Source organism: Mixophyes fleayi, chromosome 9, assembly GCF_038048845.1.
Source record: "Mixophyes fleayi isolate aMixFle1 chromosome 9, aMixFle1.hap1, whole genome shotgun sequence".
In the NCBI taxonomy this organism is placed as follows: Eukaryota; Metazoa; Chordata; class Amphibia; order Anura; family Limnodynastidae; genus Mixophyes; species Mixophyes fleayi.
Genome location: NC_134410.1, coordinates 23,231,598 through 23,252,017, shown reverse-complemented (window position 1 = coordinate 23,252,017; position 20,420 = coordinate 23,231,598). Strand labels below are relative to the sequence as shown.

General features: G+C 38.1%; 1 protein-coding gene across 1 annotated transcript in view; it reads right to left on the bottom strand.

The window, feature by feature from the left end:
• LOC142102217 (cytochrome P450 2G1-like) overlaps positions 1-20,420 on the bottom strand; it is a 31,355-nt gene that overhangs the window by 8,879 nt on the left and 2,056 nt on the right. Inside the window, exons 2-6 of the mRNA XM_075186931.1 lie at positions 19,951-20,236; positions 16,133-16,295; positions 12,231-12,383; positions 4,585-4,745; positions 20-196 (exon numbers count right to left, since the gene is read on the bottom strand). Coding sequence (XP_075043032.1) covers positions 20-196; positions 4,585-4,745; positions 12,231-12,383; positions 16,133-16,295; positions 19,951-20,130 — 834 coding nt within the window. The 5' untranslated portion in view covers positions 20,131-20,236. The remainder of the gene's footprint in view (positions 1-19; positions 197-4,584; positions 4,746-12,230; positions 12,384-16,132; positions 16,296-19,950; positions 20,237-20,420) is intronic.

Genomic DNA, 20,420 nt, shown 5'->3' with positions numbered 1-20,420 from the left:
TATAAATACGCATATTTACCTTCTCCATTTTAATGAGAAAAGCATCAACATAATCCCTTGGATTGTTGAGGTCCAGAGTCTTCTTGTTCATTTCAACCCTCTTTTCCACATAGAGCATAAGCTTTTTCATGTAACGGAAAGTCTCTTGGTGTCGTCCGGGCATGAAATTCATGATTCCAGGGAACATGTCGTACATCTAAATTGAATCAATTAGGCAATAAATAGATTATCCAAACACAAGTTGATGATAACTAATCAGAGAACAATACATACAATGTATTTAAAATTGGTAAAAAGAACAGTAGCATTTGTTTGGAGTTGAATTTAGAAGTCATATTAAAGACAATCCAGGAAAATCCACAAGAAAAATTCAACCTGTTCACTTCTAATTTTCCAAGGGTAGACTGATTTGTCCAGAAAACAGGAGCTTACTTACACTGCATGGCCAAAAGTATGGGGACACCCCTTCTAATTATAGTGTTTGTCCAGTTCAGCCACATCCATTGTCAACAGGTGCATACAATCAAGCATACAGTCATGCAATTTCCATAGTCAAATATTAGCAGTAGAATGGGTCGTAGTGAAGAGTTTAGTGACTTTCAATGTGGAACTGTCATAGGATGACACTTTCCAACAAGTCAGTTTGCCAATGTCTGCCCAACTATCGCTGCCCCGGTCAACTACTATAAGTGCTGTTATTGTGAAGTGAAAATATCCAGGAGCAACAACAGTTCAACTTCCCAAGTGAATAAATCAGAATAAGAGAAGGAATCCTCATAAGGAACATGGTAGATCGTGTGTCTCAATTCAATAATCAATCCCAACAAAAAGACAAACTATAACAAATAACTTCCATGCAAGATCCTATCTTAAGACCTTCACTATCTGAAAAACCTGTAGTGATTTTAAGAAAAATAATAATCTGAAAAATACACTAACTTATAGCCTTATAAAAGACTATCTAAGGACAATCTGACCTTGGGGACTTTATTATCATCCAGACCTTTGGAATGTTTTGGTTGTAACGGCATAGTTCAACATGCTCTTTTGGAAACAATAAGACATATGAGGCTATCTCAATGAAAACAGGAGTAAAGTTTAAGATAGAGAGCTTTATTAACTGCAAGACTACATTTGTTATCCATGTCCTGCAATGTCCATGATGTCTACAGTATGTTGTCCGTATAAACCGTTCTTTAAATAGAAGGTTTATGAATCACATAATTAGAGGATTTGCTACTCTCAGTGTTTTCAGACACTTTGCCATCATGCATGGGAAGAATCCTAGTGGTCTTACAGTTAAAGGAACACATTATACTGACTGCTAGAGGAAAAGATCACTTTAGGAGGTTGTGTTTCAGGGAGACCTTCTGGATGTAGAGATTTTCAATGAGGTTTGTGGAGATCGATATTTTCATGCTTGGTTTTAATTTTTATAACATGATAACTTTTGACCTGAGAATTTACTCAAGTATATGAAAGTGAACCATGTATAATTTATATTATTGATAATGAAATCTTGTTACTAAAATGTAAGTAGTTTTTGCGAGAATAAAATTATCTTAGAGGACTATAAAACTGCTATACTGCTGCTATAATCCTGTTCATTGGTATCTTTGAGTTTCACTACTGAATAATCATTATAAATGAGTAATTGTTTCATCATAATGGTGCTTGAGCTATTTTAATAAATTATTAATAAAGAAGATGGAGAAATATTAAATGCAATTGCGTATTATTATTGCTGGGATCACAATGAAGTCACATGTATCTTCTACCTATTAGCATAACAAAGATATCTCCATTGTGGAAGTAAAAAAAAAAGGTTTTCTTTAATAGAAAAGGTTTTATCCCGTCATTGTGAGTAAACATCACTGTGGATGAAAATGTTTGTGTAATGGTAATAGCCGTTATTTTAATAAATCTTGATATGCATAAGGAATGATTTTTTTGAATAAGGTCATTGATGGAAAGTTTTAAACAATCTATTCAGTGTTGGTTTTACATAATGTATATATGTATTTTGCATAGTATATATTAATTTCTAGTGACTATCTTTATATTCAAATTTATATTTATATACATGTTTTATGCAATGCAATATTGCTAATTATTATGTTATATATTAATTTATGATTATAAACCGTGATTTTTGACTATTATAAAGAGCTCTTCACAAGGTCCCCAGCTGATTAATATAACGACATTAAGAGGCAGGCACTGTATGAGTAGGATACTATTTAAACAGGTTGTGACTCATCAATAAATCATCTTTGAGAAAGTCTTACTTTGAGATGAAGCGAGTCACAGGAAGCATGCCTGCTAAAAGGAGCAGGGATAAGGGGGTATATTTACTAAACGGCGGGTTTGAAAAAGTGGAGACGTTGCCTATAGCAACCAATTATATTCTAGCTATCATTTATTTAGTGCATTCTACAAAATGAAAGCTAGACTCTGATTGGTTGCTATAGGCAACATCTCCACTTCTTCAAACCCGTAGTTTAGTAAATCTAGCCCAAATGTGTCAAAAAGTACTGGTCTGTTATGCTGCACATATCGAAAATGTAAGGTTTTGTGTGCTTTTATGAATATTATCTTCATTCAATAAATTGTCCACTTATGTATTCATACACCAAATCTAACTGTCTGCTATATGGGATAAAAGTCTGTATTTATCGGGTGTGGAGGAATTAACCACAAAATTGCATGCTATTGTGTTTAGTAGTAATCAACCTTTTTATGAACACTAAAGGACTCTTGAGAACTGTGATAGGACTTTTGATCTTCTGAGGATTCAATCCAGTCTTAATGACTTTCATGTGGCTCCTATCCTGACTAATATTCCTAACATTCTGGGACTAATAATGTTCCTATCAACAACACAAATAAGGCACTAAAGACTTCCCACACCTATAACAGATTTTAATAACGTAACACAATTGATTTCTGCACCGTAATAAAAACAGCATTGTTTAATTTTTTTTATTTTGCGCAAATGCTCTAAATCTCTCATGCTCTTTTAAAAAGCTATATGCTAATAATCTTTTGAATGATGATCAGTATAGATCATACTTGCCAACTTTCTGACTCTGTCCTCTGGGAGGACTGCTCATGTGGCAGGGCTAGGAGGGGCGTGGTCACCATAGCTCCGTCCCCACTATAAAATTCCGAAATTCACAGGATTGAATAGCAGGGGTGGGGCTTAATGACATAATTAAGCCTTGCCCCCAATATTGAATGTCTTGAATATCGACATTCATCCGGGAGTCCAGGAGCTTCCAGGAAACTCTGGGACAGTTGGCAAGTATGGTATAGATTATATATTAATTTTAAATGTGTTATTAATTGGGTGATTGTTTAAATTTTGATCTCTTTTGTTAATAAAAATTAGTTTTATATTTCAAACCAACTCAGAGTTGTTTTCTACATATTATTCTGCCAGTTACAGAGTTTATATATATATATATATATATATATATATATATATATATATATTTATTTGGGTCCACATTAAGGGCTAATTAGTCCTGTAAGAGCTGTTTATTTCTATTGATATATTCTGTGACTGTGAAGGGGAGTGGTGCATCCATTTTGGAACAGCAACTGGTTCTATAGTGCAATATAAGAACTTCATATTTAAGTACATATATAAGTATTTATTTAGTGTCTAATTTATTGACCTCCATTGGTTTTCTTCCTTTCCTCTTCAGCGTGATAATGCCACCATCGGGAACAAAGCTAGGTCCATCAAAAAATATTATGCCAAGTGTGGTTTGGAATAACTTGACTGGCCTGCACAGAATCCTGACCTCAACCCCATCATACACTTTTTGGATGTATAGGTATGCAGACTGTGATGAGGCCCAATGCCCAACTTCATTGCCACACCGCACTAATGCACTGTTGACTGAATGGATGCAAATTCCTGCAGCTATTTTTCAAACTGTAGTAGAAAGCCTTCCCAGAAGAGTGTTACAGCAGGAAAGGTGGGGTCAACTCCATATTAAAGTCCATGGTTTTGGAATGAGATGTTCAACAAGCACATATGGGTTTCATGTTCAGGTGTCCACATACTTTTGGCCATGTAGAGTACCTGTATATCTCTCAACATGTCTATCTGTGTAATCTAAACATGACATTACTAATCCACCCACATAATATCACTACACCTTCCACTCCAGCCCCTAAACAACATTACTGTAGTGAAATAACAATATATCACACCCAGGTAACATTAATACATCCACTCACAAAACAGATACCATTAATATACCAATCCTCACACCAGGTAACATTAATACACCAATCGCGCACCCCCAGACAACATTAATACCTCTCCAGATAACATTAATACACCCATCCCAACCCCACCCACCACCAGATAACTTTTCTAAACCCACCCCGCACCTCCTAGTTACTAGCACATACCTAGAAGCACTATGGTCTCTGTATGCAGTGTAGAGGAGAGTAGATTTAATGAGGAGGAGAAGGAAGGGGTGGGGAGTTGAGGGGAAGGAATGGATCTTTAACAATACAGTACATTGGTAGATGTTAGCATTGCCGACTAATTTTGTTTGATCTTACCTTCCCCCAGAATGAGCTCATAATGAAAAAAGTTTCATGAATCCAGGCCATCACACTAAGGAGCTCTTCATCCATATAATTATGGCAATTTCCAAACATGATGGTAAAAATAATGTTGCATGGGGGCTTGCATAGGCACACTTTGGGATCAAAAAATGATTCTAGAACGTGCACAGAAAAAAAAGGGAAAATAAATCCCATTCTATTTTTAATTTGAAAACAGAAAGCAAGGAGGTACAATTTTGCAAAGTGGCAAAATAATGCTGCACTGTTATTAAGAGCAAATTTAAATTTATATAAAATAGAATAATCCTCACGGAGGCTGGTGAATAATTGTCCGTGATTTACCCCACTATATGTACACAGGGTTGATACTATTTGTCTGATATAGAGCTTCTATCGGCTTTTCAGTGTGCATGTGCTCATATCAGTATGAATGCACTGGTCACAGGGATTGAACTATTATGTTTATTAGTAGTAATTGGATTCTGAAAGGTTTATATGAACCATCCAACTATCTACTTATGTCGTGCAATCCTCAAATTAAGCTTCTTAAAATAAGTTTCAATACTATCTGCATATTAAAGAAAGAATTCATATATATACATATCAATAAGGCAGATCTTATTATAACTACATACTGTTAGAGCTGTGAGGTGCGCTCCAGCAGTCTTTTCTGCTAGTTTTATCAGCTTAAATTTCTGGTTCATTACTTTACTATTCTCTTTTTAATATTTCGTGAATTTGTCTCATCATTGAATAATATGACATTATATTAATGCATATAAATAAAAATGTATTATATTTTTGTTCAGGGGTCCCCTGAGTGCCCCGTATATACACACCCATTTCTTTTGTTTTATGTTTATTGTTGAATGTGTATGGGATGCACCACTCGTAGGTTCAGTTATTAAGCTATCTTGACTATTAATCCTTTAATCAGAATACAATAGTATTAAAACTTACACTTTCATTCTGTTATCTAGGAGTTGAGGATCCACCTGGTGCGGTACATTTTCTGTTTAAATTTATATGTGCAGACAGATTGGCATTTGGAAAGGGGTACATACTAGCTCAACTTCATATTGCAGTGTAAAAAAGAGCTGCTCAGTATTTGTGTGCTGCATGCAAAATAGGAAGCATTTTCCCTCTATGAAAAGAAAAAAATGCATTTGCATCCCTTGTATTAAAACGTGCATTGTCCAGGTGAATATTTGCACCTTTTAGCTGGGTTCGCTCCTAAGTTTATATGAGTGCCAAAGTGAGGAGATCGAATTGTTATCTCTTTATTATAGAATGTTACACTGTTAAAAAATCCATACTCATTTCTAAAATATATTCAACTCCCCTTTCTCTTCTTTCCAGGATTATTAAGGCAGGTTTTATTAGATAGAAATAAGAAGTATCGCATGACCTATAATGAAATGAGCAAGAGCTGTTATATTAGAACCTTTACAGCCTCTGGTAAATGTCTATGGGGCTTGCAATTCAAAATATGCTGAATTTGAGATAGAAAAAAAATATTATTACTGTTCTGTGTTACACATAGACATGATCACAAATTATTTCTTCAGCTATAGTCAGTGGGCCAGATGCTAAGTTGGACACATTGGAATCAACAAATGCAGACGCCAACTGTATTCACGCAAAAACATGCAATTACGTGTATATGCTGATTCAAACAGATATTAAAATCCATGCAAATCAGCATATGCATGGAATTGCATACACCCTCATTTATCACTTTATTGCTCACCTAAATCTTTGGTGGCCCCTCTTCTTTCTTCCTTCTTGAAATCCATGTGGGAAAAAAAAACAAAAAAATCCCCTCTACTAACATTGAGAACTGGTTTCTTGCAGACCCGCAATGCTGTATCTCTGTATTGATTATGTCAGAACCAACAGTCTTAGACATCACTGGCATGCCTCCAACACTCAGCAGTTCAATGATTGCCAGCCTTCCTAATTGGTATACTTAACAAAACCCAGCTGGGCTCAGCCTAAGGCTAGAGATGACATAACACTACTCTCAGGTGTTACCACTAATCTTCAGTACTGATGACACCTGCGGGAAATTATCAATCAACCAGACACTATAAGAACCTGCTCAGTGCACTCCTCAGTGACTGAGTATCAGTTGTGTCCAACATCGATACGCCCATTCCAGGGCTATACTAGGAAATATAGCAGCTATTGGTGTTTCTTCAACTCCTGTGTCCAGTCACCCCCAACAGTAGCCTACCCATACCCGCATTTCCATCTGCAGTGTTTTCGTCCTCGTACCGGAAACGAAAAATCTCTTACACAGTGCTGACACTAGACTTCATTAGATATCGAATAAAATATGCATTGAAATGTTTAAAAAAGGTATGTGAATAACAAATGGGACAAATAGAAATGCAATTAGACAATTAAACTGAAGCAAAAAGTAATAAACTTTTCTAGTGTCCTAGAGATGTTCTGAATAAACTTAAAAACATTGAATGGGAGGAGCATTTTTTCTTATAACTGCACATGTTAAGTCTCTTTATACCTATATATCACAGAATGACGGCCTTAGATCTGTTAAATATTTTTGGGATAAAGAGAATTACTCTATACCTCTAAAGGATTTCCTGTTGCAGGGTATTGAATTTATCCTCACAAATAATTATTTTTATTTTGTGGTACAATATTACCTTCAGCAGGTGGGCACAGCAAAGGGGACCAGATTTGCCCCCAGCTATGACAATCTTTTTCTGGCATGCTGGGAGGACCAGCGTGTCTGGAGTGGGCATGAGTTGGAGGCGAGTCTGGTTACTTGGATAAAGTATATCGACAATATCTTGTTTATTTACCAGGGAGATCGCTCCAGTTTGAATGAGTTTTGTCTGTACCTTAATTTGAACGACATCAATGTTGAATTCTCTTATGAAGTGAGTCAGGATCTAATTAAATTTTTGGAACTAACCATTTTCATATCCAATGATAAGATCTGTACAAAAACTGATAAAATACCTACTGACTCTAAAACTTATATTATACTGGATAGTGAACATCACCACAATGGATTCAAATATACCGACGGGACAGTTCTTACGACTTAAAAGGAATTGTAATAAACCTGATATTTTACAGGAACAAACTTTATAAATGAAACAACAATTCCTAGTCAAAGGTTGTAGTAATAGTACTCTAGATAAATTCATAAAGAAAGTTTTGAAGATAGAGAACTTCTTCTAAATAATCAATTGATGCCTTATACCATTTTATATCTGGTACGAATATATGTATGTCTCTGCATGGAGTCGCTAAGGAAGTGACATATGTTTGTCACATTTGTAAAAGTTTTTATATGTGAGTGTAATAAATATTCATTATTTGTTATTATATCAACAGTATTACACTATGTGTTTGTTTTTTTCTTTTTTATGTTTTGGATAATTTACCCTCTTCACTCCTGTGGTGAGAATCCACATAGAAAAGGATCAGCATTAGTGAATTACATATCTACAAGAAGTTGGTACTATTCTTGGAAGAATTATCATCCTTTTTCTTTATGACTGGGATTGGTGAGAAAAAGCTATATCCATAATACTGTGGACTATTTGTCCTAATCTCTCTTCCTGTCTTGGATTGGACATAGAGAAATATTCTTTATAGACATTGTCCCATATGTGACTTTGCGATACCTTGTTACTTATCTGCATTTATATCAGTAGGCACCTATTATCCATTTTCGATTTTTTGGGTATACTCCTTGATGGTGTTTACAGTTTCATTTAATTCTCATTTCCAATGTTAAATTCTGATCCTCCAATTAGGAAGGGACCTTTAGTATAATTATACTCATTTTGTATTGGAAGTTTAAGTCATGTGATCGGAATGTGTGTCAGGGTGAAATGATCGGAGCTTAAGCCGATTACATTCATTTTTGATTGGAGTTTTAGGTCATGTGATCGGAATTTGTGCTGATGTCAAATGATTGAAGTCTTGGCGATTTGGATATTAGTAATATCGGTAAGATTTGTTTTTATTATCTGTATGTGCTTATGAGAATGTGAATGCCCTTCTGTTTTGTTATTTATCTTTTTATTTGGAAGTGAATTTTTATGCAATACTAGTTAATTACTATGAAGAATTCTATTGGTTGGAGACATCTTTAAATACTTATCATGCCCCTCTTTCTGCTGTCTTGAGAAAGACTCTTTTAAGAGCCAAAAATGGGTTGGTGCATTGATGGGGAAGACCAACCATTCAACACTCCATAAGTACTACAGAATATTCCAGAAGCTACATATTCATCAGTACTTATTTCGGACGAGTGCTGTTTATATTTTGGATGCCTTATACCATTTTATATCTGGTACAAATATCTGTATGTCAACAGTATCACACTATGGGGTAAATGTATCAAGGTGCGATTTTGCAAATCCAGCAATTTTCTTGAAAGAGTTGAAACTCGCTGATGTATGAAGCTGAGATTTCATGTAAATCACCAGAGATGTGTTTTTGTCAAAATCGCTATTTCCAAAACTGATAGAGATCAAAATCCCGACTGTTTGCCACTCTAGCTATACAAGTCTCAAATGTATGAAGCTGTGATTGAGCAAACTCTCCTGAGTTTGCTTGAAAAATTGCTACATACAACACGTTGCTTGCTAGCAGAGTGATTAGTAAACACATCACTGTTACACTGTACCTGCCTATAGAGCCGAAGGTCCGGTAGCTGTCAAATGTTTAAAAATATATAAAAGTTTAAAATAAAAAATTTGTGGGGTCCCCCCGTCCGACCACTATTAACCCTATTGCTGCCAGCCTACTGCTGGTTACGTGAAAATCGGGGGGAAAAATTGCGTGGGGTCCCCCCCGATTTTCACATAACCATCACTAGGCAAACCAGCCGGGGTGGGTGGCCCTATAGCAGGGGGACACGCAGCAGGGGTCCCCCTGCCATAATGACAAACCAACCCCAGACTGTTCAGCGCTGGGCTGGATTCCCTAGGGACTTTGGAATTACAAATAATTTTAGACTTTTCAATCTGGACATTTGGAATTACAAATTATTTTGGACTTTTCAAGATGGACATTTGAAATTACAATTTATTTGGAACATGGTTCAAGCCTGGACTTTGGAATTACAAATTTATTTGGACATGGTTTTCAAGCATTTTTGGGTTAAAATCAGATTGGTGAGTATTTTGGGGTTTTCTTATTTTTAATAAATGTATGTGGAACGAATGAGGGTGTGTATTGTATTTATTGGGGTTTTATTATTTTTTTTTAAATGTATGTGGTTTTAAAGACGGTGTTGTGGATTTGTAAACATTTTGTTTTGTCGTACTACAGGTCTCAGCCTGCCATGGGTGTCAGGACATGTTGGCACTTGTGGTTCTCCAAGTGCCAGCATGCCCTGGCTGTCATGGCTATGCTGTTGCTTGTAGTTATACAAGCATCAGCATGCCCACACTGTTTATGGCAGCCCGGGCTGGCTGGGACTTGTATTCCCACAAAACAAAATGGCGTCTTTTTTTTTTCCACATTCTATCACCGATATTACCTTACACCCAACATCCAGGAATGTAGGAAGAGCCCTAGTGCTTTCAGCACTGAGCTGGCTATTCCTATAGGGGGGAGGGGGCACTCATTTTTTTCAGCGGACCCCACTCCCTTGGAAATCCAGCCCAGCGCTGAACAGCCTGGGGATGGTTTGTCATTTATGGGAGGGGGGCCCCTGCCATGTGTCCCCCTGCTATAGTGCCACCCACCATGGCTGGTTTGTCTAGTGATGGTTATGTGAAAATCGGGGGGACCACATGCAAAATTTTTTCCACAATTTTCACGTAACCAGCAGTAGGCTGGCAGCAGTAGGGTTAATAGTGCTCAGGCGGGGGGGCCCACGCTTTTTAAAAAAACTTTTATCTATTTTTACACAGTGGTATATACTGGGGCAGTGTAACAGCCAGGGCCGCCATCAGTACCGGGCCCGGGCTCACCAGGGGGCCCGGTACAACAGCGCAGCACAGACTTACCTGGGGCCCCGCTGGTGTCCGCTACTCTGTCTTCAGCCTGGCTGTCACCGTGACAGCCAGGCACCAGGATGCGATCGCAGGGGTGGAGGATTGTTTCCCCCTGCGATCATGTGATCTGGCTGTCACAGGCAGATCACATGATCGCAGGGGGAATGATTTAGTATAGCATTTATTTCAGGGGGTACTATGCAGAGATGTTGTAGTGAACTAAGGATACCGGGATACACAATAATGGTATAGCTCATTATATATCCCACTATTCCACTAAGTACTGAACAATTAATACACCAAACTACTGCTTCTTAACAGCATCATTATGTTATGTCGAGAAAGCCAGGTACCCATACATACTACATTTGGATGTTCACCACAAGAAGGGTTAATATGCTATTCCATCACACAGCTGCAGGACTAGGAAGACGACATTCTTACATTACCAGCAGCACAGGGTCGGAGTACATTAAAGTATCCTGGATGAGTCTGCCTAAAGTGGGGAGATTACAAGACCTGATACCTGCCAGATGCTAGTGGGATCAAAAGGAGGCCATATCAAAAGTACTTTTCTTATAGAATCCAAGCTCAATGTCAGCAGCAGATACCCAGACCTACCCAACAGCATTTGAGAACATTAAATTAAGCTATTCAGTAGCTTATTGGAGAAGGAGTAAGTAGTTTTCTCAAATGTCCTCACTGGTGTTGGCTAGGCCTTGGTATCTTAGTACTCTGAAAAGTCGCTTTAATGTGGCCTCTTTTGAATGTTACTAAAATGATAGATGTGATTACATGGTGCTCATGATTATAAATGCTCTCAGGATGGCTAAACGGGCAGCACTGGTGCTTCTGCAGTTGCATAAAAAGGAAAATAAGTAACCAATCCCGAGCCAGTATATCATATTGGGTTCAAAGGGAACAGGGCCCTCTTAACAACATCTTGGGCCCACGGGCACAGCAGTGCACCGGGGCCCCTATATATACATATATATATAAAAAAAATTAAAAATGATTATATATATGGGCCCTGCAGCCCAGGGGGGCCCGTCAGAGGCAGCAAAAAAAACCAACAAACCTGGAAAAAACAAGACAATACTTACCTTGCAGTCAGCTGGTGATCCGGCTCCCTCCATGGTCTCCTCCTCCGTACGGCGATCCGCAATGGATGTCGGGCGGGTGTGATGACGTCATGCCCGACATGCACTGCGAGCGCCGTACGGAGGAGGAGACCATGGAGGGAGCCGGATCGCCAGCTGACTGCAAGGTAAGTATTGTCTTTTTTTTTTCCAGGTTTTCTTTTTTTTTGCTGCCTCTGACGGGCCCCCCTGGGCTGCAGGGCCCCTGGGCACCTGCCCATTGTGCCCAATGGGAAAGACGGCCCTGAAAGGGAAACCTCATAGTTCCTGATGCGATTGCTGTTGCTGGTACCACTGTGTTATACTGCTCATTCTTTATATCACAAACTTTGTAGCAGTCACAAAATAGACCTTTCAAATATTTAGTATATATTAAATCTTTTCCATATGATTTTTCACAGTTTTTGTAACACAATTTTCTTCAGAAATGTTTCTTGTCGAGTTAAAAATCATTTTATAATGTGGATGAGCTATATCTGATTTATTGTACATTATTCTCAGCACCAACCTTTTGTCTTCTTTAATTCCTCCACTAGGCACTGAGCTTCTTCCTGAATATGTTCCTCCATGCTCTTCTTCCCCATGCCAAAATCCCGCAATGTAGAAAGAGTAAAACGACGAAGTTCCCTCCATCTCACCATGTTGTTCGTAAAAGCAACTCCTGATTTGTGAAATATAAAAGCACCATGGATTCATTTTGATTGACACATAATTCATTGTTTATGTATACACATAAAATGCACTTTTCCAAAGCTCCTGGATGGTACATTAAAAATAATTGCTGATGTCTGAAACCTATGACCTCTTATATATAAAAATCACATATAAAATTATTTTTTAATACGATAACACAGCGGTTCCCAAAGTGTGCCTCGGCGCTGTCACAGGGGTGCCGCGACCAGCCAGAGAAAAAACAAACTAAAAAAAACTTACCAATCGGCGCGCCGCTCGGGACCCAGCATCCTCCTCTCTCCCGCAGCGCGCCCTACATTCAGTGACAAGCTGCGGGAGAGAGGAGGATGCTGGTTCCCGGGCGCCGCACTGTTTGGTACATTTTTTGTTTTTTGTTTTTTTTCCTCTGGCTGGCCGCGGCAGAGGGGGCAGAGGGAGAGAGGGCAGAGTGAGAGGAGGCAGCATGAGAGAGGGCAGAGGGGGCAGTGTGAGAGGGGACAGCGTGACTGGATGCAGAGGGGGCAGCGTGACTGGATGCAGAGGGGGCAGCGTGACTGGATGCAAAGGGGGCAGCGTGACTGGATGCAGAGGGGGCAGTGTGACTGGATGCAGAGGGGGCAGCGTGACTGGATGCAGAGGGAGCAGAGTGTGTGGAGATGAAGGAGATCACAGTGTGAGTTAGCTGTCAATTATTCTTTGATAGAAATGTAATTTGAAAAAAATATATAAAAATATTATTTTTCCTTGAATTTATGTGTATTATTTTTGCATACAACTAAATAAGTATTTCTGTCCTGATGTTTTTTTGACCCAACTACTTCTAAAACTGCTCGGTAATTATTTTGGAGGGGTGCCTTGAAAAAATTATGGAGGCTCTAAAGGTGGGGCGAACTGCAAAAGTTTGGGAACCACTTCCATACCATGAAAAGTTATTTTTAATTCAGGCACAAAATCAATCCTATTACTGCAGTTATCCTACAGCGCTCTGCCCTGTCCTTTGCACTACCACCTTTTACTAGGAGTGATGTCCATTAAACTGGTACCACTGTGCGCAACTTTCTGCCACCCCAGGGTCCAATCTTTATAATTATTCTGGACCCACAGGTTAAGGGGCAAAAATAGGAAAAGCCCAAGTGCTTTACAGCACAGTGCTGATAATCCCTGTAGGGGGCATGCTCCACCACCACTTCCTGTAGAGTTATCAGCCATGCACTGACCACTGCCTGATATTTTGTACATTTAGGGCCTGATTCAAGTCAGAATGCAATTTTGGTGTACTGTGTAAAAAGAGTAAGTAGTTCTACCCTTATTAAAATGCAAACATTTCTTAAGATACTGTGATTTGAATAGGGGTGGAAAAAAACACTGTATAAACAATGTAATTTTTCTGTAAGCGTAGACAATTATACAGGCTGAAGTATTTTTCTTGAGCATTTGCATGGTTACTATATGTATTTACAATGAATTCACATCAGAAAGCACAACACTTTTATATGAGCAAATTCAAATATCAACTGGTAAAAATAGAATAACAAATCAACCAACCAAAAAACAAAAAAAACAAGATCAAATGTAACTATAATTTTTCAATATACATATATTTGAGGATTTTTTTAATTCCACCTGTGACAGGATGGACCACCTATGCCACCCTGTCTGTTACTGCTGGGAACCGCCTGGGCTTACTTTTCCACCGTTCCCTTTTGTTATCCCAAATGCACCCTCTTGCCCCAGTAGGAGGGGCTTACAAATGCTGCCACCACTGGACTCCTTACCATCATCCAGTACCGGGTTTCATCTGGGTAACTGACGCTACAAGTGTACCCCGTTACTGGCGTACCTGGGCTGGTACTCCTGACCTCTTACTATGGATCAGGGAAGGTGTAGATGGATCCCCCCTGGCCAATCACACTGACCTGAGCTGCAGGGTAACAGATAGAGTGGTGGTACAGGAAAAGCTGGATCCAACCTCAGAAACAGCCAGAGAACGGATTAGATTTAGGATCTAATCTGCAGGTCACAGGAATACAGCAATATTGAAGAGGTTTTCATGTAGGTCTTTAAAGCAAGTGATGCTTATTTGCTCTCCCACAGTGATCAGGTCAGATGAAACAAGAAGAACATTTCAGTGTACAAGACAGTGCTTTTTATACTGATTTGGACACAGGGTATTTTTAGAATCAGGATGCAATGTGTTTACACAAACATGGATTTACATGCATTGCTAAGCCAACAATATTTACATTTATCTATGAAATTCTAGAGATGCTGTGATGTCCTGCATCTGGTTTTCAGATGCAGAGAATTTAGGAGCCAGTCTTAATTAAAAGTTCTTGCCTTCAATGTTAGATCAAAAGATCTAATTAGCATGGGGCACATCTTCAGACAGTCCAGAATACACATTCCCAAAGAAAGGTACAAACCCCAAACAAGCTACTTCCCCACATCACAACACACAAAAGACTTCAATCCACAAAGGCTTATTGTATCAGATATATACCTTAAGAAATAATGCATCTCCTCTAGCAAGGTTAAACAAGAAACAAATTTCTTCCCCCGGTCTCAGAAACAAAAGCTTTCCCTTACCAAAATATACACAATATCAAAAATAAGTACAAGTGCAATTATATAAATAAGCATTATATAAAAAAGCATTATATAAAAAAGCGCCCTGCACTATTTCCTTTAAATAAATTTATACCAGGAGTTATTTTTCAGTGATCCAGTCACACTCCACCTAATAATTTTAAATAACTAACTAGATAAATCTTCATTGGATACAACTGAAAGAAGCAAAGTAGTAGGCTAATTCGGAAAACCATGTTTAAAATTTACTAAAGCAGTTTACATTATCCCATCCTTTGCAGGGCTGTCCCCAGCATTCACCTCCTCCTCCTCATTGTGTAAGAGTGCTTCTTAAAGTGAATAGAGTAGGATACTGTGACAGGCCTATTAAAATTGGCACTGAGCTCCATTTTTTTGTTTTCATACTTTTCTGTGTGCATTGTAAAATGTTTATCTGATCAAAAGCTAGGCTGAGGCATCTCCACATATTTTGCTAGGGTGGTGTCTTAGATACTTTCTGCACATGTGCAAAGAATGTAGCTTTCTTATCAGTAGTGTACAAATAGAGAGTCTGAAAATCATGTTCATACCCTTAAATGTAAGTTGATTCCAAGAACCTTTGTTCTTTGAGTATAAAAGCTGTAATGCAGCCAAAGATTCCTATGCCTCATGACTGGACTTTGATTTAGAAAGGTGTCTGATGCTTTATTCCAGCTTTCGTGTGAAAGGAGGGGTCCTGGAAATTGACTGTTAGTTTGAACATATTGTGAGATTCAATATTCGAAGCTAAGTATTAGTATACCTTCATGTTTATATTATGTTCATTGCAAAAATAAAGATAAACTTTTCAATACCTCTTGCAGTCATGAGTCATTAACTCTTTGAAACCAAAAGAACCTCGTTCAGCCTGGAACAGAGGCTCTCAGTGATCACGTCTATGTGTATGACACCCCTCTTCACATTACTATGTATAGCAGCACTCCACTCAGTGACACTAGGAGGAGGAAGCACTTATTGATCATGTCTATGTGTGTAGCATTCCTTTCCACATTACATTGTATAGCAGTGCTCTTCACAGTGACTGAGTTTGTTGATCAGCTCTGTGTGTGTGACACACAGCATTAATTTTATATAATTTTACTTTATGTTACATTTTACATAAAGATTACTCACCAAAATTCTTGTAGTAAACATCGAAGGCAGGCACATCACCTCTTGCTAAGAAATCATCACCTCTGTCCACAAGGACCTCTTTCACACTTTTGTATCCAGTGACCATTATGTACGGACGAGACCCGAAATAAAATGTAAACACCTCACCGTATTTCTCACTTAACTGAATAGAAATTAAAAATATTACAAAAAAACAGGTAAATGTATATATTTTATCCCAATAAATACATTTCTTCATTGTAAGGGAACGTTATACGTCTAGTCAGTAAACAGGACATCTAACTTATAGGGCACAGCATAACAGTAAGTTAATATATAAACAGATAAGCTAACTGTAGTGGAATGTGTTTTTAATTAAAAGTATATATATATATTATTCTTCTTTAAATTTATATTCCCCAATTGATAACAAGATGGCTTGTATATAGTGTTATTACTTTATAATGCTATAAGCACTGATATACCCCATTCACACTGCCTCCAAAACCCGTGTTTTTGCCAGGACGAGCCCTGGCAACCCGGGTCAAGGCTTCAGTGTGAATGGGTCCAGGGTCTTCTATCCGGGTCTGATATCCCAGGAATTAGACCCGGCTCTTTTGGAGGGTTGTTACCGAGTCTGACCCAGGTAGATGTCAGTCTGAGCGGTGAGACCCGGGATTTTCAACTCAGGTCGCACTGAAGCCTATGTACAGATAAAAAAAAAAAAACTCACAAGAGGAGCCAATGAGAGATCCACTTGTGATGTTGCCAAGGAGACCTGGGCAGACCCGTGTTCAGTGTGAACATGGTCTGCCCCGGTATTTGCCAGGGTGTCCTGCCCTGCACCCTGCAATATCCCAGGTTCATAAACCGTGGATATTGCCAGGGTGGCAGTGTGAAAATGGTATAAGTTAACTTTTTGTAGAGACAGGGTGGCATATGAGGTCTATCCTGTCACAATTGGTATAAGCAGTTTAGTGATATCACTATCAGAAGAGATATTTATTCACTTATTTTTTTACATTCACACTAATTCATCATGCAATTATTCTTATTGTATTCATTTTTCTGCCGTCCTGAAAACAAGGTTACATTATCAGCTTTGTTGCATGAGTTGGAAAAATTAATTTACAGAAAGCTACATTGTTGCCACAATGTGAAAACTAGTCTTGGCTACCTGCCAAGTTCAATTGTAGTGAGAATCAGCCAAGGAGAGGGATGAGATCTCAGACTACAGACATGGCCAAAGTTTTGAGAATGACACAAGTATTGTTTTTTACAAAGTTTGCTGCTTCAGTGTTTTTAGACCTTTTTCTCAGATATTGCTACGACATACTAAAGTAAAATTACAAGCATTTCATAAGCGTCAAAGTCTTTTATTGACAATTACATTAATTTTTATGCAAAGAGTCAATATTTGCAGTGTTGACCATTCTTTTTGAAGACCTCTGCCATTCACTCTGACATGCTGTCAATCAACTTCTAGCCACATACTGACTGATGGCCAAACATCTTGCCTAATCAATGCTTGGAGTTTTTCAGAATTTGTTGGTTTTTGTTTGTTCACCCGCCTCTTGAGGATTGACTACAAGTACTCAATGGGATTAAGGTCTGGGGAGTTTCTTGTCCATGGACCTAAAATTTAGATGTTTTGCTCCCCGAGCCACTTAGTTATCACTTTTGTGCTCCATCATGCTGGAAAAAGCATTGTTGGTCACCAAACTGTTCTTGGATGGTTTGGACAAGTTGCACTTAGAGGATGTTTTGGTACCATTCTTTTTTCATGGCTGTGATCTTAGGCAAAACTGTGAGAGAGTCCACTCCCTTGGCTGAGAAGCATCCCCACACATGAATGATCTCAAGATGCTTTACTGTTGGCATGACACAGGACTGATGGTAGCGCTCACCTTTTCTTCTCCAGACAAGCGTTATTACCGATGCCCCAAACAATCTGAAAGGGGATTCAACAAAGAAAAATGACTTTTCCCCAGTCCTCAGCAGTCCAATCCCTGTACCTTTTGCAGAATATCAGTCTGTCCCTAATGTTTTTCCAGGAGAGAATTGGCTTCTTTGCTGGCCTTCTTGACATGCACTCCCACCTGCCTTCTGTCATTCTTCAGTAAGCTCTGCACTGGTGGTGCCCCAATCTCGCAGCTGAACCAACTTTAGGAGACGTCCTGGCACTTGCTGGATGTTCCTGGGCAACCTGAAGCCTTCTTCACAACTATTGAAGCTTTCTCCTTGAAGTTCTTGAGGATCCGATAAATGGCTGATTTAGGTGCAATGTTACTAGCAGCAATATTCTTGCCTGTGAATCCATTTTTGTGCAAATAAATGATGACTGCACATGTTTCCTTGCAGCTAACCCTGGTTAACAGAGGAAGAACAATGATTTTAAACACCACTCTCAATTTTAAAGCTTCAAGTCTGTTATTCTAACTCAATCTGCATGACAGAGTGATCTCCAGCCTTGTCCTCGTCAACATTCTCACCTTTGTTGACGGGAGAATCACTGTCCTGATGTCAACTTGTCCTTTTGTGGCAGGGCTGAAATGCAGTGTAAATGTTGTTTTTGGGATAAAGTTCATTGACATGGCAAAGAGGGACTTTGACTTTGCAATTCATCTGATCACTCTTCATGACATTCTGGAGTATATCCAACTTGCCATCATAAAAAACTGAGGCAGCAGACTTTGTGAAAAATTATATTTGTGTCATTCTCAAAACTTTTGGCCATGACTGTACTATAATTTCAAACTAAATTAATATGTCATCTGAAATTTCCAGTTCATAAATCAATAATTACAAGCTTAATAAATGCTTATTTGTCTCAGAGAAGACAGTCGAAAAGTTAATAACTATCAATTGAATGTCATGTCATTATCGTTTGGGGAATATGAATTATAAAATTTGTGTAGATTTCATTTTTTGACTATATTTAGTTATGCATTTTTAATCAGTGGCAAAACTCCCCTCACTATTCAAAATGTAACATACTACTATTTGTTTTAAGTGTTAGATTTGCGATAATATTATAATGGTGTTTTCTCTATTAATAAATCCATAAGACTTATATATTTATTATAACATGTCAATTTTATTCTTAAGCAAAGTTTCTTATATTATATGTATTTTTGTGTATACTCTGAAACAGTCTCTTAATTGAGTAGTGGGTTAGCCTCTGATGAACCACTTGCATGGGCGTGAAACACATAAGGTGCTCTATTTTGTTTCCACCATGTGCCCCATGAGGTGAGAAGCTAAGTGGGAAGCTTTGCTGCAATTATTACTTGTTACCATATATAGTAATATAATATACCTTGCAATAACACTACACATGCTATATTACATTACACAATTAGACACTTACATATCAAGCATTATGTTATAATCAACATTACATGCTTTAATTATATTAGCCCCTATATAAAGCAACTTGTTACTATTGTCTGGTTAAAATGAGCTATGGATAAAAGAAACATATATATTTCATTACTAAGAGAAGTCAATTGTCTTCAATAAATCAAATAAAACGTTTATTAAAGTATTTGTCTTATTTCAGCATTCATGACTGAAAATAGAATATAAGCTCTTGTGCCCAGGTGCCTCATCTGCTATCGTACTATTGCTTTGCATTTGCTTTGTTCCCCTGTATATATTGTTTATCTTGTACAAAGCTGCAGAAAGGCATAGTGTAAAAAGTAGTTTTTAATACTAAAATGACAAGTTATTAAAGTACAGAAACATGGCGGTCACAAGCCTCTGGTCTTTACAATTGAATATGTTACTCCCAACCAGTTATATATCAAATATAATGTTGGATCTGAATGGAAACTTACTTTCAGCAGAGATTTTACTAGGTCACCATTGCTTATCTGTAGTAGATTTCCCAATAGTGGCAGAGGGGTAGGTCCTGGTGGTAGGTTCCTGCTTTTCCAGAGCAGTTCAAAACTCATGATGAAGATGAGACAAATGACAGCAAAAGTAAGGAGGAGAGGGACAACTTCTGAGAGATTCATCTTTGTTGATGTAATTGCCTTGTGATAATGTGTCTAGAAATTGTCCAGCTCTCTTTATAAACACCAAACGGCTGATATTCTCAGTCTGTACATTCGCCTTCTAACCCTTAAAATAAATAATTACTTAAATAAGACAAGGTTGTGGAAGGGGCAACCCATATAAAACCATAAAAAGCCTAAATGGTTCTCATCCTAGGTCATTAATCTATGGAAAATTAGGTAAATTACTTCATGGCCTCACATCCAAATGTGAAAAGCGAACAAGTCCTGGGTCACTAATAAGTAGCACA